Below are 23,093 nucleotides of genomic sequence, written 5' to 3'. Positions count from 1 at the left end.
TTTTGCCAGGTCAATGCACACAACTGATAGTATTCTATAAGTTGTATGCATTGTTGGGTGACAGTTCCATAGCCTTCCCATGCTCTGCACACATGTATATCCCCTTGCAGTTACACGCTTTAGCACTTTGGCACTATCTTATAGAATAGTGACTAGTGCATATACCTGAGTCACTGCTGATTATTGGTGCCAATGACACACACAAGTGGTGGATACTTCCCCAGATTCACTTTAAAACTGCCTGTATGATATATAAATGTGTCTATGGTTTAAATTCAGAATCTATGGGAGGACTTCTTATATTCCCAGTTTATTTATTTTATTTTATTTTTGACATTTATACCCCATATTATCCCGAACATTGTTGAGTGCAATGTGGCTTACAATAAATAAAATAATAGGCAAGGTTTACAATACCATAAATAAAATATCAAGTAAGAGCAGATTTGCACAAACATACAAATAAGAACTAAATAGTAAACCACTGATGGCCAGTTAAAGTCTAACACACTCCATCAATGGGTAGAAACCCTTTCAAAGAGGAAAGTTTTCAGTCTTTTGTGAAATACCAAATAATCAGGCTGACCCATTGGCAGTGAGTTCCACCACTTAGCACCTTGGCATCTAAAGTCTGCAGAGTGAACCGACAAGGGGATCCTTTTACTAAGCCGTGTAGGCACCTACGTGTACCCAACGTGCATCAGTTTGCAGTTACCACCCAGCTACCAAGTGGCCCATCCAGTAATTTAATTTTTTATGCGCGTCCGCAGCGCACACCAGAAAATATATTTTATTTTCTTGTACATGGTGAAAATTGGGTGGTAACTCCGACTTGATGGCAAAAATAATAAAAAGGCACTTTTTACAGGCACGCTGAAAAATGGATCCACATGCGCCCAAAACCCATGCCTACACTACCGCAGGCCATTTTTCAGCGCACCTTAGTAAAAGGACTCCTTATAGCGCACTCTCTTGCAACCTGGAAGATGAAGTCTAAGGTAGTTCCTAGAACCACCTGATAAGTTGGAAAAGACTAGCATTGGATTTTCCCTTTATGAAGGATATGAGTTCGAAATCAGTTTGGGAATGTTCATTTGTATTTCAAGGTACTAAGATATGGAATAATATTTCCATTGAACTTCATCAAATCATGCTACATTTGTCTTTTCATAATGCTCTTAAAATGTAACTGTTTTAAAATCAACAACATTGAGCTTATTAGTGGTTGGAGATTTTAAGAATATTGTAATGAAATGATAACTTTGCTGTATGTTCCTACTAATTGGAAGTCTTCTTGAGAATGTAACCCCTTTGCACTATTTGGATAAAGGCGGAACAAAAATCATACAATGCCATACATTTATAGAAGTGCCCCATTAGTGATTAAGCAGGTACAAAGGTGAATCATCCTATGGGGGGCTACGTTGAATCTTTGTGATTTTGTTTTGATATTTTAGGTGTGTATTGTGCAGAAAAGGGACACCAAGAAAATGTATGCCATGAAGTACATGAATAAGCAGAAGTGCATCGAGAGAGATGAGGTCCGGAATGTCTTTAGAGAACTGCAGATCATGCAGGGCCTTGAACATCCATTTCTGGTAAATCTGTGGTATGTTTTAAAAAATCATTTTTTCAAATAAATCATATCCACAATCTTCCTCATATAGCACCACTAGTGTTATAAATAATTTCTTGATACAGATGTAGAAGACAGAGAGTAATAAATATACGATGTTATTCAAAGCTTTGTTTGCTTGTACTGAGATTTTCAATTTCGTTCATTTATTTAAGAAAATAGAAAAACATGATGTTAAAATGTGATAAGAGAATGTACTATCAAGACTGTGAATGGAGTATAGAGAATTTAATTTGGGTCTCTCAAGGCTTTATATAGCCACTGGCATTTTTGTGCTCTTTGAGGAGATGAACAAGAAGGATAAGTGGTCAACCTGGGAGACAATCTGCATAGCCAAAAGTGAAGACAAACAAAACCTCAGCTTTGGACCTTCCTTAATGAAAGGTACTAAATGAACTTGTAAGAAAGTATGAATGGGCTTGATAGTACTGCCAGGTCTCCCCCCCCCCCCCCTCCAAAAAAACCCCACCCCTTTAATTTTGGGGCCCTTTTACTAATCTGCATTGGCCGGGCTCATGTGTAAATGTATGTGCACTAACAAGGAACATAAAAATATTTCTTTTCTTGTTTGTTTGAGGGGGTATGTCATGGGTGGTTAATGGCAGAAACTCAGAGACAAAGTCTAGAGGTTGGGACTTTTTGGATTATTGTTATGGGCAAATAATGGGCCTTTCTGCACTAACCATTTAATACCGCTTCATTACCGTTCACTAACTGGTTAGCACAGAGAAGTGTGAGCCCTTACTGCCTACAAAATGGATGGCAGTAAGTGCTCATGCGGTAATTAACAAAAATGGAAATATTAGCACATGGCTATTAATGGAAAAAAAATAGAAAATCAGCTGTTTTAAGACCGCAGTGAAAATGGCCTTAGCGTGCAGGAAAGACCCATGTAAAGGCATGCTAAGGCCACTTTTTCCTGAAGTTTAGTAAAAGGACCTCTTTATTGTTAAGGGAAATCAGAGCTCTATAACTTAGGGGACAATTTTGAAAGCTATACCACCCCGACTCATATATTAAATGCTATGTTCTGCATATAATATGCTTTAAAATCATATTGGTCTAAGTTAAAAATAATTTGAGAGCATTATAGTTATGCAAAAAAAATGTGACCTAACACAAGGAAATATTAATGAGCGGTCTCATATGCATATGTATGCAAAACATCTATTAATGTAAATCTTAACATACTTCCCAATATAGGAGCCAGCTCTGTAGGTGTTTATGGGTGCTGAGCACCCCAAAAATTGAGCAAGTTCCTTCATTGTGTCCAAGGAGTGGTAATATGTATTGTGTTTGGCACCCTCAATCATGTTGACAGGTTGACACCTATGTGATAAACCCTATGGTAATCATTGCAGATTAGTAAATCCAACAGGAAAAATTGCATTTAATGCCAGTTAGCAAATAGCAGACATGTGAGATGTGATGAAAACTTGCAAATCCAAAGCTTCTTCTATCAGGACTGCAGCATTCTGTCTGAGTATGTTCCCTGAGGCAGATTTTCAATGGGAGCTATATTGTCACCAGCAGCTGGTGAACATAAAGCTCTGCTCACCGTATAGGGTTAGATTCTACATGTAGTGACTGAAAAATCCGCGAGGAAAAGAAATACAACTTAGGTGTATTCTCTAAAGTATCCCTAAGTATTATAGAATTGGCTTAAAGTTCTGCATGGTATTTAGAATACGCCAAGCGGCTCCCACCGGACCAAACTTAATCATGTCCATTTAGGCCACATTTTACTTGGCGTAAATCCCAACATCTAAATTAAGTACAGAACAGGTGTATTCTGTAATAATGCACATAGATTATAGAAATGCCTTGCCCAACTTAGAATTTACGCACACCACATTATAGGCGTGTTACTGCTTTTAGCACACGCTAACCATTAGTGTGCACTGTGTAGGCACCTACAATATTCCTATGGGCACCTACACAGTTAGCGCGTGCTAATTTGTGCACACGCTAAAAACACTAGCGCACCTTAGTAAACAGGGCCCTTAGTGAGTTGTGCACGTAAATCTCAATGAATGCCAATTAGTGATGATAATTGCGTGTTGGCATCCAATTAGCAATGCTGATTAGCTTGTTAACTAATTAAGTTATGTGCATTTCTATGGAATACATTTTGATTTCAGCACAGAAATCGTAATGTGATATATAGAATTGGAGGATAGCTTCAAACACTCTAAAGAACATTTTATAAAGTCATTCTTGTGCATTTATGGCCACAGACATATCTACACGATCTCTTATAAAACAGTAGCTAACATAAAAGTATAAGCCGTGACATGATGGCATGTATTTTGCCAATGGGCATGCACAGGGATGCAGTTTGGGTGGAGAATGAGCAGAGTTAGCCTGTACACATATTTTAATTGAGTCCCTGAGAACAAAAGTGGGCTAAGTTCACTTTGTTATAATGGGAGATATTGGCCAACTTATTTGTGAAGTATCTATTTCAGTAAAAAGAACAAGCAATGCCTGAATCGGCTTTATTCTGTATATATATTGGTATGGACATGGCCTGAATTTTCTTTTAAGGGGTTGATATTCAAAGTGATTTAAATGGCCAGAAATGGCTCCTGGCTGGTTAGATCACCGGTTCTGGGCTAACTGCTAATTTCAGTGGCTGGAAAAAAACAGTTAGCGCCAAAAGGAAAACCTGATATTTTGGAGACATTCCGGGGGTAGAGTTGGCAATATTCAGCACTTAACCGATCATGTAGACCACATAAATAGGACCACATAAAAGTCAGGTCTATCTTTATACCGGTTAAGGGTTGAATATTGCATTTAACTGGCTAAGCATTAGCCGGCTCTGCAAACCTAGAAATTCATGCCGGTACCCGGGCATGGTCTGGCATTGAATTTCCAGGTTTAACGCTGGCAGCTGGCAACAAAACGCTGATCGCTGCCAGTTGCATATCAAGCCCGAAGCCTTTAGGCCACAGAGGCTTTGAATCAGTGTATAGCTGAAATAATGTAAAAAGTGGACATTGTGTCTAATAAAGAAAAATATTGTTTTCTCTTACAACTCAACAGCATGGCAAAGCAAGCAAAATAAAAGTACCAAACAGATTCCTATTGTATAAGTCTAGGGTAATTAATATAGGGGCTACTTTTTTGTTGAAGTTCCCTTGTAAATGCCATGTATAGGAGGTCATGTCTTACACTGGTTCGCGGGCTTTTAACAACAAGAACTTACCAGGTCTCAGTGAACTTGGTTACTTTCGATCCGTGGAAGGCCTCCTGTGGGGTTCCGCAGGGCTCCCCACTTTCACCAGCCTTATTCAATATTATGTTGATGCCTTTAGCTGCTGCTCTCGCAAAACTGGACCTTAACCCTTTCATCTATGCCGACGATATTACAGTCTACTTTCCCTTTCGCACCACCGTGTCAGAAATTGTTCACCTCATTGATGCCTGTTTCTCCACCTTAGAACATTGGGCTCAGGTCTTCCGTTTCAAATTAAACAAGGACAAAACACAATGTCTCATCCTCTCGTCCATCCACACTCCAGTAACTGACACGATGCTCCCAGTATTGGGCTCTGTCCTTCCGATTGCCACAAGCCTGCGGCTTTTAGGAGTGCAACTGGACACACACCTCCAGCTGGACAAACATGTGCACTTGGTCACCAAAAAAATGTTTCACGCCATGTGGAGGCTTCGGCGTATCAGATACTTCCTTCCTAGAGATTTGTTCCGCACACTTGTCCACTGGCTTGTCCTTTCCCACTTGGACTACTGCAGCGGAATTTACGCGGGCTGCCAGGCCTCTCTGTTGAAAAAGTTCCAAACAGTTCAGAACACTGCTGCGAGACTCATCCTGAGAGAGCAACGCTTTGCACATGCCGAACCCTTACGGTTCAAATTACACTGGCTGCCTGTTCAGGAGCGCATTGCCTTTAAACTCTGCTGCTTGACCCATAAAATTATCTATGGTTTTGCCCCGGAGTATATGCACCCCTTGATCTACCTCCTGCCCAGGAATGCCAACCCTGCTGCTCGTTCCTTCCTCCACCTTCACTTCCCAAACTATAAGGGTGTCAAGTACAAGAGGATCTTCGCCTCATCTTTCCGCTATTGGAGTCCTAAGCACTGGAATTCTCTCCCGCAACACCTTAAAACTCAAGCGGACCACGCCCTCTTCAAGAAGTTGTTGAAGACCTACTTCTTTGCCAAGACCTACTCCTCACTTTATACCACTGCTTGATGCACCCTCCCTGGCTCCTACCCTGCTAGTTCACCCTGTTAGATGCTTCTCCCCCTGCATACTCCTTGTATACTCTTCTAAGTTTTCCTATTCTGTATTTTATTTAATGTTTGTAAGCCACATTGTGCCTGCATGAGTGGGAAAATGTGGGATATAAGTGAACAATAAATAAAATAAATAAAAATAAATGTAACCTTTGATGCAGTTAATTACATATTTTTTACTCCCTCGAAATTACTAGAATTTCTCGTATTGAAGGAGGGTGTTAAACCTCCTGAAAATTTGCCTCTCTAATTGAGAACGCTGTTACGTCGGCTGTGAACTCCTCCTGCTTTGCTCAACCGCTATGAATTTAGGTTACAACTATTTAGTTGTTTTCTTATTTTCTTTATTTTCCTAGTATCTTGATTCATTAATTGTGGACAAATTTAAAATATTTTTCCTTTTTATTTTTTCAGGAATGGCTGTAAGCAGTTATCCATTTGTGTAGTATTTTCTGATATTGCTATTTATATCTAATAGATGTAAATGAAAAATTAATAAATAAAGAATTATTAAAAAAAAGTACCAAACAGACAGTACACTATGATGGCTAAGAGATATTTCTCTAACAGAGTCTTGTCTCAAAGGAGTGCCTTTAAATGTCAGGGCTCATTTCATCTGAAATTTTACCCATCAACAGTGTAGATTTCTCTGGTGCTCTGATAAGTGAATAGACATTTTTAAAACACTGGCTTTTTCAGATAGGGGGTCTTTTAATTCCCACTTGCTAATTCGGAACTACCGCTGGACCAACATGGCCGTTGACGGTAGTTCCGGCTGTAGCATGCACCATTTCTGGCACTCTGAAAATTTTTTTTCTGTAGCATGGAGCTAACCCAATGGTAATCAGGCTTCGCCGTGCGCTACCTGATTACCGCCAGGTTACCTCAGGAGCCCTTACCACCACTTCAGTGAGTGGTGGTAAGGGCTCCCCACTGCATGGCCACATAGTAAGGGTTATCTTACCATGTGGCCATTTTTTGGGGCATTTTACCTGCTGCGGTAAAAAGGGTCCTGGCATGAGGGGAAAATGGCCACTGCCGCTACCGCAGTGCCCTTTTTCCCACAGCTTAGTAAAAGGACCCCATATTGACTTATTTATCTTTGGGTCTCCTAAGTTGCCACATAAAATGGGTCCAGCACGTCCTAATGCACTACTTTCCTGTGCACTAAGCCCACAAACTGGGCAGGCTGCACCTAGCACTCTCCAATCATGCCCAAACCATATACAACATATATCAACACGACACGATATCCAAGAAAGAGTGGAATTTATTGTGGCCACAGCATTCTACAGCTTGTATATGCAAATACAATTTTATTCCTGTAAACCTCTTAGAGTACTCGATTATCTATCTATAGTATTTTGGGTCAAAGTGGTCTAGCCTTTTGAGTCTCACTGCTCCCTCTATATTACCTTATGTGCAATGTACATTTTCTGCTCTGCCTGGGGCATGTACTGCCTACATGCCCAGGTGTTAACACCCCAGCTTTGCTTGGGGAATTGCCGTAAAAAGGTCTTCCCCTTCACACCCATTGACTCTCTTTCTTGAAGCCTTCAGCCTCCCCATTTCATCCATGTCTGAGGTAGGCACCGCTGATCATTTGTTACTCAAGTACTTCCCCCCTCCCTCTGTACAAGGAGCACTGCCCTTAGCCTTATACATCATCCATGCCAGTGCTAGCATGGGACAACCACCGCTTGACATTTGACCTTGCTTTGGTCTGAGACATACTACTGTGTACTCCACTAGGCTAGGACCCACCGCCAAATGCTGCGATGGACCCTACGTCCATGACTTGAGGCGGGTTGGGTGGGTGAGTCATTGTGCAGTAGGCAAAAATAGCGATTGCACCTTTATAACACTGCCCATACTGCTTCCGATGGCCACCTCCTTCCCCCACCCCCTGTATTTCCTTTCAGTTACCCATCTCCCTAGCCCTTATCTGCCTATACTACCCCTTTATCTTATCCGTGACCTAGTTTGATTTGTCCCTACTAGCCCATGCCCACTCCCCCTTTTGCTCCCCTTCCCTTCCTCCCTGGACCCCCCCCCCCCTCTCCTGTCAAGCTGGGCTGCCGCCTGTTTGTGTTCGTGACAGTCTAAATGGCTGGGTCACTGTTCTCTTTTTACTGCAGCTATAAAACAGGCCGTTTTCTTTTTTTTCTTTTTTGCTTTTCCCATGCTAATTTTTTGATTAGTGTGCAGGACTGGAAAAAATATTAACATGGGAACACTTACCACCTCCTATTTAGGAGATGGTAAATGCTTCACCGTTAACACTGGATTAATCAGTCAGTGCATGCTAATGCGCGTGCACTATTCCCTGCCCATGCCACTCCCCCTTTCCAAAAATAATTAAAAAAATAAATAGCACATGATTAGCATGCACAACCAGGGAAATTACTGCAGGATGCACTAAAGCATCCTACGACAGGTCTTTTTGGTGCTGTAAGCCTGCATTAGGGCTCAGCACACTTTAGTAAAAGGATGCCCTAAATGCCTTTGCATGAGAGTATCCTCTGGTTTCACCTCCCACCTGCATCCCACTGTAATCTACACAACTGGGTCTAGCCACTCTTTGTTGCTAATGGAGGATTCTCTGGTGTCTCATCTCACTCTCATTCCTTAAAAAGACGCGAGGGACCTGTCACTGGGGATTTTGTATTGCTAAAAGCTACAGGGTTTTGGCTATTAGAAGGGATTTCGATGTCTGCTCTTCTCTTTCAATTTCCAGTGTGGTGAGAATTGATTTCAAAATGGTGGTGAAAGATGAGGCTGAAGGTAGCTTTGATGTGGTGGCATCTCTTGATTGTTCAATCTTGCAGGCTTTCTAGAGATTTTATAGGATAATATCACCACATGGGCCACAGTTTCAGCCTCCTTCCTCTGAGTAGGATAAACTGCTTGTATTGGATCTTACTTTTAAAAAAGTAATGCTGGCATGTCAGAAGTTTCTAGATGTGTCACATGTGGCTCAGGTACGAAGGAAATCTTTTCCTCAGGTAAAGGCTAAGGCAGTTGCTATTGAGAATTTTTCTTGTCCTTTTTAAAATTTCCTGCAAGAGTATAACCAGCTTTTGGAGTAATTATTATGCTGTTTTGGACCCTGCAGAGATATGCTTCGTTGAGAAAAAGTTAGACTGGTAATTTCAGATTCCGGGCATTGCTTCTTTGGTGGTGAGTGATTAGTTTGGACAGACATGTATGAGCAGTTAATTATTACAGGTCTCTTCCCCACCCCACCCCTTAAATTGTCCTATTTTCTTTTGGTGGTATGTATCATTTCTCCCCTCATTTATGAGGGCTTGACATAGAACTGATTGATAGGGCTATATATATTTGCTCTGGATTTAAATTTGTTTCTGTGGTATCTGTATTTTCCTTTTTTGTTTTGAAATGAATACGGCAAAAAGTTTTAAGTAACAATGCAACTTGCTCTTACGTCTTTTTTTTTTTTTTTGTTACATTTGTACCCTGCGGCCTCAAATACAAATCTACCTAGGCATCAAGCTTCTCCTTCATAGGAACTCAGCTATGGAATGCACTGCCTAAACTCTTAAAATCAACTCAGAATCACTTAATCTTCAGGAAATTATTGAAGACCACCCTGTTCAAGAAGGTGTACCATCCAGACATTACTTAGTTTATTTCTTATTTGCTCAGCAAAATTTATGGACCCTTAATGTTTTTCCATTATCTTTTATTATCTCTGTTGTTTCAGACGTTACGTCTACGATTAATTCTTTTTTACTATGACATTGTTTAATGATGTTATATTGAACTATAGCCTACCCATGTTATTGTGTAAGCCACATTGAGCCTGCAACTAGTGGGAAAATGTGGGGTATAAATGTGTTAAATAAATAAAAATAAAAAATCACATCAGTTTGCTGAGGGTTAGCGTGTCAGCTGAAGACAGATTTTCAGTGGTTACTGCTGTGGCAGTATCCTGTTCCTCATCTTTTGTAGTTACTGTTGCTGAGGTAACAGCAGCTACAGGTTGAGGATTATCGCTAATCCATAAATTCTCAGGATCCCATTTCTCTCCAGGAGCACAATTCAGATAACTACTATTTATGTATTAGGATTTCTGTAACATCTTTTTGAAGAAATTCGCCCAAGGCAATGTACAGCAAGAACAATCTGGACACAGACAATAGGCAATTACAGCAGAATAAATATTCAAATAACAGTGGTGAAGTATATGTCGAGATGTTTGCACTTAACTATGGCCAGATCCAGAATCTGTTTCCCTTGGAGTGGAGGAGTAGCCTACTGGTTAGTTCAGCAGCCACAGAACCAGGGAAACCAGGTTCAATTTCCACTGCAGCTCCTAGAGTCTCTGGCAAGTCACTTAGCCCTCTGTTACCCCAGATACAGAATAAGTAGCTGTATATAATATGCAGACTGGTTTGATTGTAACCACAGAATGGCAGTATAAAAAATCCCATCCCTTTGGCTTAATCCAGCATTGCAAATACAAGATAAAATACTTAGCTGGAAGGATTGGCAAAATAGGAAAATTTTGTTTGTGAATCAACTTGTATGGGATGGAAATTTTAAGGTGCTTAGGGCCCCTTATACCAATCGATGGTAAAAGGGGCCCTGTGGTAGTGTTGGTGCATGGGTTTGCTGTGCACCGAAGCTCTTTTTTCCTGCTCCCTGGTAAAAGGGAATTTCCAGAATGATAATGGAAATGGCTGTGTGGTAAGTGAAACACTTGCCATGTGGCCATTTCTGGGGGAGCCCTAAGGGCTCCCATGCTATCCCAGTGGTAATCAGACAGTACATGGTGCTGTCCGATTACCGCCAGGTAAGACCCCAGTGCTACAAAAAATACTCTGACGTGCTGGAAATGGTATGCGGTAATGGCAGGCAGTACCGCCGGGCTCCTGTGGTAGCCCAGTAGTAGTGCTGAATTGGCATGGGGCAAGCCCACGGTGGGCTTGCCACACCTTTGTAACAGGGATCCTTAGAAGGGCATAATCGAATGGGGCATCCAAGTTTTCCTGAGGACGTCTTCGCAGGACGTCCTGGCGAAGGGGCTGGGAAAAACCATATTATCGAAACAAGATGGGCGGCCATCTTTTGTTTTGATAATACGATCGGGGACGCCCAAATCTCAACATTTAGGTCGACCTTAGAGATAGTCGTCCTTAAAGATGGTTGTTCCCGGTTTTCAGCGATAATGGAAACCAAGGACACCCATCTCAAAAAATGACCAAATCCAAGCCCTTTGGTCGTGGAAGGAGCCAGCATTCATAGTGCACTTTTCCCCCTCACATGCCAGGACACCAACCGGGCACCCTAGGGGGCACTGCAGTGGACTTCACAAATTGCTCCCAGGTGCATAGCTCCCTTACCTTGGGTGCTGAGCCCACCAAATCCACCCCAACCCCCCAACCCCCCCCCAAACCCCACTACCTACAATTGTACAACACTGCCATAGCCCTAAGGGGTGAAGTGGGGCACCTACATGTGGGTACAGTGGGTTTCTGGTGGGTTTTGGAGGGCTCACATTTACTACCACAAGTGTAACAGGTGTGGGGGGGGGTGGGCCTGGGTCCACTTGGCTGAAGTGCACTGCACCCACTAAAACTGCTCCAGGGACCTGCATACTGCTGTAAAGATTTTTTTAGGGTGAGAGGGGGTTAGTGACCACTGGGGGAGTAAAGGGAGGTCATCCCCGATAACCTCTGGTGGTCATCTGGTGAGTTCGGGCACCTTTTTGAGACTTGGTCGCAAGAAAAAAAGGACCAAGTAAAGTCGGCCAAGTGTTCGTCAGGGACACCCTTCTTTTTTCCATTATCGGCCGAGGACGCCCATGTGTTAAGCACGCCCCAGTCCCGCCTTCGCTATTGTTTCAACACACCCCTGTAAACTTTTGTCATCCCCGCGACGGAAAGCAGTTGAGGGCACCCAAAATCGGCTTTCGATTATGCTGGATGCCCATTTCCCGATTTGTGTCAAAAGATTGGCGCCCTTCTCTTTCGAAAATAAGCCTGTTAGTGTTGCATATAATCTTCAGCCTAAGCACTATTTTCATGGTTCCTGATGAGGCATTGTTTAAAACACTCTAGTATTATTATTAATTCAACGAATATGAACTCTGATTTGACAGATTATTGTATTGTTCTTACAAACTTCAATAACATACAAAAGGGTAAAGCTTAATTGTAAATATTCTTGTACAGCGTTGCAGAGTGGCTGAGAGTTTGATTTACCAGGCAACCTCTCTGAGGTGGAATGGAAAAAATTTTGGACAACATTTCTTTGAAGGGGTGAACAAACATGTGAATAAAGGTGAACCGGTCGATATTGTGTATCTGGATTTTCAAAAAGCGTTTGACAAAGTACCATATGAAAGACTCCAGGGGAAATTGGAAAGTCATGGGATAGGTGGTACCGTCCTATTGTGGATTAAAAACTGATTAAAAGGGAGAAAACAAAGAGTAGGGTTAAATGGTCAGTATTCTCAATTGAGAAGGGTAGTTAGTGGAGTAACATATTTATTGATCTACAGATGGGAGTAACTAGTGAGGTAATTAAATTTGTTGACAACACAAAGTTATTCAAAGTTGTGAAATCGCAAGAGGATTGTGAAAAATTACAAGAGGACCTTACGAGACTGGGAGATTTGGCATCTAAATGGCAGATAACATTTAATGTGAGCAAGTGCAAAGTGATGCATGTGGGAAAGAGGAACCTGAATTATTGTTTTGTAATGCAAGGTTCCACATTAGGAGTCATTGACCAGGAAAGGGATCTAGTCGTCATCGTTGATGATACGTTGAAACCCTCTGCTCAGTGTCCGGTGGCCACTAAGAAAGCAAATAGAATGTTAGGTTTTATTAGGAAAGGAATGGAAAACAAAAGTGAGGACATTATAATGTCTTGTATCAGTCCATGGTGCGACCACACCTCAAATGTTGTGTTCAATTCTGGTTATCGCATCTCAAAAAAGATATAGTGGAATTAGAAAAGGTACAGAGAAGGACAATGGAAATGATAAAGGGGATGGGACGACTTCCCTATGAGGAAAGGCTGAAGCATCTAAGGCTCTTCAGCTTGGAGAAGAGATGGCTGAGGGGAGATATGATAGAGGTCTATAAAATAATGAGTGGAGTGAAACAGGTAGACATAAATCGTTTGTTTACTGTTTCCAAAAATACTAGGACTATGGGGCATGCGATGAAGCAACAAAGTAGTAAACTCTGGAATTCGTTGCCAGAGAATGTGGTAAATGCAGTTAGCTTAGTAGGGTTTAAAAAGGGTCTGGACGACTTCCTAAGGAAAAGTCTATAGACCATTATTAAATTGACGGGAAAATCTACTGCTTATTTCTGGGATAAGCATCATAAAACGTATCAAGCTTTTCTGGGTTCTTGCCAGGTATTTGTGATCTGGATTGGCCACTGTTGGAAACAGGATACTGGGCTTGATGGACCTTTGGTCTGTCCCAGTGTGGCAATACTTCTGTACTTATAAGACAGACATGAGCATGAGTCTAGCCTGTGTGTATCTGGAACCAGAATAGTTCCAGGCATTACATGTAGTACAATACAGAAAATCAAGTTGACACATTTGTATGCATAAAACCTGGAGAGGCATAATCAAAAGGGACACCCAGGTTTTGCTGTGGACGTCCTCACAAAACATCCCAGCAAAGGGGCAGGGAAACCCGTATTATCGAAACAAGATGGGCTTCCATCTTTCGTTTCGATAATATTGTTGGAGATGTCCAAATCTTTAAATTTAGGTCGTCCTTAGAGATGGTCATCCCTAGACTTGGTTTCTGATTTTTGGTGATAATGGAAACCAAGGACGCCCATCTCAGAAATGACCAAATCTAAGCCCTTTGGTCGTGGGAGGAGCCAGCATTCATAGTGCACTGGTTCCCCTGACATGCCAGGACACCAACCGGGCACTCTAGGGGACTCTGCAGTGGACTTCAGAAATTGCTCCCAGGTACACAGCTCCCTTACCTTGTGTGCTGAGCCCCCCAAAACCCCCTACCCACAACTGTACACCACTACCATAGCCCTTATGGGTGAAGGGGGCACCTAGATGTGGGTACAGTGGATTTCTGGTGGGTTTTGGAGGGCTCACATTTACCATCACAAACATAACAGGTGGGGGGGGGATGGGCCTGGGTCCGCCTGCCTGAAGTGCACTGCACCTACTAAAACTGCTCCAGGGACCTGTATGATGGACCTGAGTATGACACTTGAGGCTGGCATAGAGGCTGGCACAAAATATTTTTAAAGATATTTTTTGAGGGTGGGAGGGGGTTAGTGACCACTGGGGGAGTAAGGGGAGGTCATCCCCAATTCCCTCTGGTGGTCATTTGGTCAGTTCAGGCACCTTTTTCTGCCTTGGTCATAAGAAAAACAGGACCAGGTAAAGTCATCCAAATTCTCGTCAGGGACGCCCTTTTTTTCCATTATGGGCCGAGGACGCCCATGTGTTAGGCACGCCCAAGTCCCACCTTTGCTACACCTCCAACACACCCCTGGGAACTTTGGTTATCCCTGCGACAGAGAGCAGTTGGGGACGCCCAAAATTGGCTTTCGATTATGCCGATTTGGATGACCCTGTGAGAAGGACGCCCATCTTCCAATTTGTGTCGAAAGATGGGCGTCCTTCTCTTTCGAAAATAAACCTGATAGTGACATAGTAAATGACAGTAGATAAAGACCAGTATGGCCCATCCAGCCTGCCCAGAAAGAGTTATACCTGTGACTCTGCATGGGTTATTCCCACTGTGTCTTTAGGGTCGTATATAATGCTTGCACTGTCTATTTTCCATTATGCATCTCAAAATAAAAAGTGTGAACGTTATTTTAAGTTTTACTGTGTGGAATGCTCTCTGCTTTTATTCCATCTTCTTGACATGGCACCTCTGTGTTTATTCAATTCCTTCTCTGTTTTTGATCCCATCACTTCTTGTGCAAGAGCATTCCAGGCATCCACTACCCTGGCTGTGAATAAGAATTTTCTGATATTGGTTTTAAGTTTTCCTCCTTGCTAATTCATTTCATGTTATTTTGTTCTATAGCCTCTCTGATGTTGGAAAAAAAGTTGTTTTGCTCCTTATTCTCTTTCAAGAATTTAACTGCTTGTGTCATATCTCCCATACCTCTCCTCTCCTCCAGGGCATACTATATGCATTCAAGTCTTCTCATATGTCTGCTATTGCAGACTTCATACTATAGTTGTTGCTTTCTTCAGAACAGCTTTGAGTCTTTTTATTTTCTTGGCAAGACATGACCTGCAAAACTGAACACAATACTCCAAATGACTTGTACAAAGGCATTATTATCTCCTTTTTTCTGCCCTTCTGAATGTAGCCAAGCATCCTTCTGACCTTGGCCACCGCTTTATCACATTGTTTCATTACCTTGAAATCCTCAGTAAATATCATTCCAAAATCTCTTTCCTGGTTGGTGCATATTAGCATTTCATCTTCTGTCGCACATAGTTCCTTTTGGATTTCTGCATCCCGAATATATCACCCTATATATATTTTTTTATATTAAAGCTTTACTGCATGAATTAGCCCAAGCTCCTATGAGGGTTAAATGAAAGTAACGCCTCCACATCTATAACTTTTGTATAAATGAAGATATTGTAATGAATAAAAATGAAAATAATGCTTGAAACTTGCTCTTTTGCAATTAGCATGTGTGTATTTACTTTTCTACATGGTTGCACCATTCACCACACATTTTTGCCAACAATGTACAGTACAAATTTATGAAAGTTGCCAGGAAAGAACTGCACATCTTCTGTCCATTATTGAGCGCTATTTTACTGGCCAGGAACAGCTCCTGACCAGTTAAATAGTGTTTGGCTGGCTAACCACTAATATTCAGTGGGAGATAGCCAGCTATTTCCGCTGAATATGTACAATTAGCAGGTAGCCACTAGCTGGCTAATGGGCTCATTTTCAAAAGAGAAGGGCGTCCATCTTTCGACACAAATCGGGAGATCGGCGTCCTTCTCCCAGGGTCGCCCAAATCAGCATAATCGAAAGCCGATTTTGGGTGCCCTCAACTGCTTTCCATTGCGGGGACGACAAAAGTTCACAGGGGTGTGTCGAAAGCATAGCGAAGGCGGGACTGGGGCGTGCTTAACACATGGGCATCCTCGGCCAATAATGGAAGAAAGAAGGGCGTTCCTGACAAACACTTGGCCGACTTTACTTGGTCCTTTTTTTCTTATGACCAAGCCACACAAATGTGCCCTAAATGACCAGATGACCACCAAAGGGTATCGGGGATGACCTCTCCCTACTCCCCCAGTGGTCACTAACCCTCTCCCACACTAAAAAAATTTGTTTTAAATATTTTTTCCAGCCTCTATGCCAGCCTCAAATATCATACCCAGCTCCATGACAGCAGTATGCAGGTCCCTGAAGCAGTTTTAGTGGGTACTGCAATGCACTTCAGGCAGGCGGACCCAGGCCCATCCTCCCCACCTGTTAAACTTGTGGTGGTAAATGTGAACCCTCCAAAACCCACCACAAACCCATTGTATCCACATCTAGGTGCCCCCTTCATCCCTATGGGCTATGGTAGTGGTGTACAGTTGTGGAGAGTGGGTTTTGGGGGAGTGGCCTAGTGGTTAGGGTGGTGGACTTTGGTCCTGGGGAACTGAGGAACTGAGTTTGATTCCCACTTCAGGCACAGGCAGCTCCTTGTGACTCTGGGCAAGTCACTTAACCGTCCATTGCCCCATGTAAGCCACATTGAGCCTGCCATGAGTGGGAAAGCGCGGGGTACAAATGTAACAAAAATAAAATAAATCAGCACACAAGGTAAGGGAGTTGTGTACTTGGGAGCTTTTTATGAAGTCCACTGCAGTGCCCCCTAGGCTGCCCAGTTGGCATCCTGGCATGTCAGGGAGACCAGTGCACTACGAATGCTGGCTCCTCCCATGACCAAAGGGCTTGGATTTTGTCGTTTCTGAGATGGGCGTCCTCAGTTTCCATTATCACCGAAAACCGGGAACGATCATCTCTAAGAACAACCATCTCTAAGGTTGACCTAAATGTGGAGATTTGGGCATCCCAACCTTATTATTGAAACGAAAGATGGCCTCCCTTTTTGTCTAGATAGTACGGGTTTCCCCGCCCCTTCGCGAGGACGTCCTGCGAGGACGGCCTCAGAAAAACATGGGTGCCCCGTTCGATTATGCCCCTCCACATCACGCAACTTAGCTGGCCTTGCCACAAATCTTCAAATTCTGGCTGACTAAGTTTTGCTTTCAAATCAGGTCGCATAAATAGCAGGTCTGTCTTTGGCTGCTATGAACTTAGCTGGATATTCAATTCCAGTCATTTGAATACCCAGACTCACAGCTGACTGCAGGAGATAGCTGGGCTGCATCCCGTGATCTGAATATCAGCCCCCTTGTCTCTCCAATTAGTTATGCACAGTCTTTTTCACCTTTTCATTAGAGCTGAACAGATCCCTGAAGGTATTCCTTCAGTTCTGGAAAAAGATTTAAATCACACGGTGCTAAGTCTGTGATGGATGATGGATGATGTAAGATGGTGAGACTCATCTTCACAATTGCTTCTATGGTGATTCATGCTGTGTGATGCCTAGTGTTGTAATACTTCATCAAAATTTTCTTCTTGTGCTTCTGAATTCTTCACAGTCATTCTTTCAAAGTTTTCAGGGTTGCCATGTAATGCTTTGAGTGATCCTCTGATTGTCCTTTATGAGTTCATCAGCCTTTCTCATGTGAAACTTCTCCATTGCGGTCACAAGTTGTCCACTTCATTTTTGATCACAAAAATCAGCCTTCCTGATCCACAATCTTTACATTTTTTGAACTATTGATGCACACTACTCACATCAACACATTCATCATCTTAAAGAACCTACATGTGGCAGTGAATTTCAATTATTGTATTTATTTATTAGGATTTATTTACAGCCTTTTTGAAGGAATTCACTCAAGGCGGTGTACAGTAAGAATAGATCAAGCATGAGTAATAGACAACTACAGCAGTAAAAATATTCAAAAACAATACAAAGTATGGCATGGTATACTATTTACAATGTCAACACAATACATAATAGAACATTATAGGTGATAGCGAAGGGTAAAGCAAAGATGTAACATATAGAAGGGTAAGAAAGTAGGAAGAGTTAGTAAGGTGATTGATTTAAAGAAAGTTGCACATGAGGTCAGAGAAATGGTTAAATGTTATCTCACTATAGAGTAGGAGTGGATAAACATGTCCTGCTGCAGTATATGCAGCCTGAGTACACCTTGTGTGTGTGTGAGTGAGACTAACGAGTTAGTTACTTCTTCCAGTAAAGGCCTGGTTGAAGAGCCAAGATTTCACCTGCTTCCCGAAGTAGAGATAGTCTTGTGTTAAGCACAGCCTTTCAGGCAGTGGAATTCCAGAGTGTGAGGGCTACTCTGGAGAAGGCTCACTTGCGGGTATCACATCGTGTAATGTCTTTTGGAGAGGGCGTGGTTAGTGAAAGTCCTTGGGAGGACCTCAGTGTCCTTGGGCGGTGTGTGGAGGATCATCCTATTTTTCAGGTACTCAGGGCCATTTCCTTTCAGGGCCTTGAAGATCAGACATAGAGTTTTAAATTTATCCCTGTATTGTACTGGTAGCCAATTAAGTTTTTGCAAAAATGATGTGATATGGTCACGTCCTTCTATGAGTCTTGCTGCTGCATTCTGAATCAATTGGAGCTGGTGCATGCCCTTTATATTCAGACCATTGTATAGTGCATTGCAGTAATCCAGTCTTGATGTTATCATGGCATGTACAACTGGGATAAGATTTACCTTCTCGATGTAAGGAGAGAGGCAGCATAGCTGTGGCAAATAGTAGAAGCAGCTCTTGAAGGTTGCTTGGATTTGGGGAATCAGTGTTGAATCTAATTGTATTCCAAGGTTTCTGACTTGTGATTTGAGGGGGAGTTTTGATGTCAGGTATGTATCCACTTGTGTTAGGGACCCAGAAAAGCTCGGTTTTACTTGGGTTCAGGAAATGTTTGTTGTGTTTAGCCCATACTTGAATTGATGTTATACAGGTAATCAGTTTATTCAAGGCTGTAGGTAAGTCAGGTTCAATGGGTATGAGTAGCTTCACATCATCCACATAGATGTAGAAATGAGTGTTCATTGACCGAATCAGCTCAGCTAGTGGTTTGAGGTAGATATTGAACAGAATAGGTGACAATATTGATCCTTGTGGTACCCCGCAGGTCAGTGTCCATGGTGGTGATGAGTTGCTGGCAAACATTATGGATTGTTGTCTGTCTGAGGTAGGATCTGAACCAAGCAAGTACTGTTCCATTGATACCTGTTTCTGTCAGTCGTGCTAGCATGATATCATGATCCATGGTGTCAAATGCTGCAGAGAAATCAAGCAATACTAACATTGAGGCGAATCCCTTGTCTCGGTTTCTGTGAAGATCATCTAATAGGGATACAAGGACCGTTTCTGTACCATAACCAGGTCTGAATCCAGATTGACATAGATCTCTTTTCTAACCAGTCATTAAGTTGAACACAGTCTGTTTGTTCTATGAGTTTCCCAAGAAACAGGATGTTGGATACTGGCCTGTAATTTTCAAGTTTCTCCTGATCAAGGTTGTTTTTCTTCAGCAGAGGTGGACCACTGCCCTTTTTAAAACAGTTGGTAGCTGCCCATTAGAAAAAGAGGTGTTCACAGTTTTTGTGGCATCTTCTATGAGGCCCATACTTGCCTGCTGCACTATCTTTGATGGTCAGGGATCGAGGGAGCAGCTAGTAGGTCGAAGGTCTCTTAGGATTTTGTCAAGGCTCTCTTCTGTCATTGGGTTAAAAGTGTCCCATCTGTCTCTGTCAGGAGGGGGCGAGTTTGTGCACCCCTGGTTGACTGGTTGGGGACTGGGTGAGATTGCCTGTGAATCCTGGCAGAGACTTTTAATTTTGTTGGCAAAGTATGCAGCCAAATCATTGCAATTTGGTTTAGACTGGGCAGGCTGGTTCTGTTGTGGGGGCTGTAGTAGGCTGTTTACTATACTGAACAACTGCTTGCTTGAATTGGCAGCCTGTGCAATGCATTGCGAGAAATACAGCTTTTTTTGTTGCTGTTAATGCTTGGTGGTACTATGCCATGTGCTTCCTACAGTTTAGTCTGTCTTCATCCAGGCGAGATTTGCGCCATCTCCTTTCCAGTTTTTGTCCTTCGCTTTTAAGGATCCGAAGTTCTGGAGAAAACCAAGGTGAGCATTTGTGAGTGGGGCATAAGACCTTTTTTAGTGGTGCTGTTTTCTCTAAGGTCTTGGCTAAGTGTGTATTCCAGATGTCTACTTGTTCTGACACCGTTGTTGTCTTTTCATCCACATGTGGATAGTCCAAGGCCTCTAGGAAATTCTCACGGTCAGTTTTTTTATTTTGTCTCTGATCTCCTTCCAAACTCTGGGAGGTGCCATTTGTTTTAGGTGGCCACTTATGGAGAATTTAATTAGAAAATGACCATGATAGGGGTGTTATTTCAATACTGTTATCCCAGAATTCTGGGATATCCACCCCTTTGTAGAATACCAGGTCTAGTAGTGACACTTTTCGTGGGTTGGAGAATTGATCACCTGTGTAAATCCTAGTGCTGTCATCGTGTCCAAGAAGGCAGCTGTGGTGGAATCTGTAATTCAAATCCCATTCTCCTTCCTGTTCCTAAAGATCTTGCCCCAGATTCTTTTAGTCTTCACCTCTTATCAGATTTTATGTTTAGGTGTTTCAGAAGAAAGTGCTAGTTTATTTAAATTCATACTATTATTTTATAGTGCTACCAGATGTATACATTGCTGTGGTATATCTTTGCTGATGACAATCCCGGATTCACTAAGACTTACTCCCACTCTGTAGATATAAAGCTTAATGAATCAGGCCTTCAGTGTCTTGCAAAGAGCTAGATAATGTATAAGAATAATTTGTTCCTATTTTATAAATAAAATGATGCATTGTTATAGTGTTATTTTGATGGAACAATGGTTTAAAGATTCACAGTTCCCAGAAAGATAGAGCTTTCTGCCCACCTTGCTGCATGGTATGGTTTCCAGTGTGCAGAATTCATAACACATAGACAGATGGATGTACAGACACGACCTACAGATAAGGCTTTCTTTTCTTTCCCTTTAGTACAAAATGCCTAAAACAAAACCACATTGACACTTTCTTTTTAATTAACTAGTATTATCTGTGTGCAGCATTGGGAGGAAAATAGATCTATGAAGCTTGCTACAGTGTCCAGATGGATTCTATTCACGGCAGGAAAGAATGTCATATGCATATAGCACATTTACAGGAGATAGTGCAATAATGTGAGTATTCTGAGGCTTTCAAAATCTATATGTGAGTTAATCAATTGTACAGAAATACATTTTTGGGAAAAAGCTAGATTATTAAAATGGAGAATGGGATAAGGAAGAATTGCTTTTTGATCCCCAAAAGCATCATTGAAAGACACTCACTACCATGATGTGCCAAAAATTAAAACTAAGCTTTAATTTCCATTTTTTATATTTCATATATCATCTCAGATACCTGAAGAGCCCTTTCACAAAGTGGCAGTATGCTCAACGCGGACTTACTGCACGCTATCCTGGAACTACCACTGGCCCAACGCAGCTGCCGGCTGTAGTTCCGGCTCGAGCGCATGTCATTTCTGGCACTCTGGAAAATAGTGCGGTGCTAACCCAGCAGTAATTGGGCATTGTTGCTCACTGCCGGTTACCATCGGGTTACTGCAGGAGCCCTTACCACTACCTCAATGGGTGGCGGTAAGTGCTCCCCACCGCATAGCCACATGGTAAGAGTTATCTTACTGTATGGTCATTTTTTAGGGGCTTTTTTTTTTATTTGTACCCCGCGCTTTCCCATTCATGGCAGGCTCAATGCGGCTTAGGTACTTATTTGTACCTAGGGCAATGGAGGGTTAAGTGACTTGCCCAGAGTCACAAGGAGCTGCCTGTGCCTGCAGTGGGAATCGAACCAAGTTCACGGGCCCTGGCACATGGGGAAAAATGGCTCCTGCGTTACTGCAGGGTCCTTTTCCCAAAGCTTAGTAAAAGAACCCCTTAGAATGCTATCTCATTAATGAATTTATGTAGCTTAAATACAATCATTGTTCTACCACAAATTGTATTTATATCACAAGTATTCTACTAACTATTTATTTATTTATTTATTTATTGCCTTTGTATGACAATATTGGCCTTTAATAAAATGCACAGAAGAACCACACTCCGCAATCAAAACATCAAACAAACACCACAGTGGAGATAGATGATGAGAGAAGCACTAAATACTTTTGATTGACAATCTTCAAACAACTCAACATAGCTATGTTTCAGTTTACAAGGTATGCATCAGGAGTCTAAAAATATAAACAAAACAGAAATAAAATTAAAATAAAATATGAAAACCCAAACAGTGATCATAATACATCTTTAAAAACAACTTCAAATTAAAAAAGAAACTTTAAAAAGATTACATATATCTAATGCCCCTATTTGAAGATTGCACAGGATATAAACACATAAAACTCTAAACCCTATTTTAATGGGAATATATACATACCATACAAAACAGAAAACCTATATGTTTATCTCTATTATATAACACATCTGTGCCAAAGAATGATGTGTCTTTATGTACAACCAACAAACACTCGAAAAAAATGCAAAACAGAATGTAGCTGAATTTAACTCACCTTGTGTTACTACTGAAAAGGTGTGAGCAAAATCCAAATAAATACATATTATTGAAAAGGTGTTATAAATAAAATGTGTTATAAATATGGATAAGAAACATTAAAAACTATAAAACTATAAACAACTAATCTTATCGTAAATGTATACATATCGCAAAAAAAATAACAGGCTCATATAGATATTGCTATCATAAAACAAATGGACAAATATAGACAAAAAAGGTAAGCATGATGTCTATATGTATTCAGCCAAAATACATCTGCGAATCCACTAGAGTGACTTTAAAATAGGTCATAAACAAAGAGGACTTCATATCAGATAGCATAGTATACATAACTGTATATATCCACACCTGAACATAGATGGTATTATAAACAAAAGAAGGACATCCCCCCAACCCAAAAAAAAGGGAAACATAAAACAATTACCAGAGAAAACATACCTGAGTTTGT

At 41.6% G+C, this 23,093-nt stretch overlaps 1 protein-coding gene across 1 annotated transcript in view; it reads left to right on the top strand.

Annotated features, from left to right (window-relative positions):
- Positions 1-1,475: 1,475 nt before the first annotated feature.
- STK32B (serine/threonine kinase 32B) overlaps positions 1,476-23,093 on the top strand; it is a 415,797-nt gene continuing 394,179 nt past the window's right edge. The window contains 1 exon segment of the mRNA XM_030192595.1: positions 1,476-1,609. Within this exon segment, the coding sequence (XP_030048455.1) occupies positions 1,491-1,609 (119 nt within the window). The 5' untranslated portion in view covers positions 1,476-1,490.

The sequence above is a fragment of the Microcaecilia unicolor genome, chromosome 2 (assembly GCF_901765095.1).
Source record: "Microcaecilia unicolor chromosome 2, aMicUni1.1, whole genome shotgun sequence".
Classification (NCBI taxonomy): domain Eukaryota; kingdom Metazoa; phylum Chordata; class Amphibia; order Gymnophiona; family Siphonopidae; genus Microcaecilia; species Microcaecilia unicolor.
The sequence above is the reverse complement of the archived record's forward strand: the minus strand, read 5'-3'. Positions and strand labels throughout refer to the sequence as shown.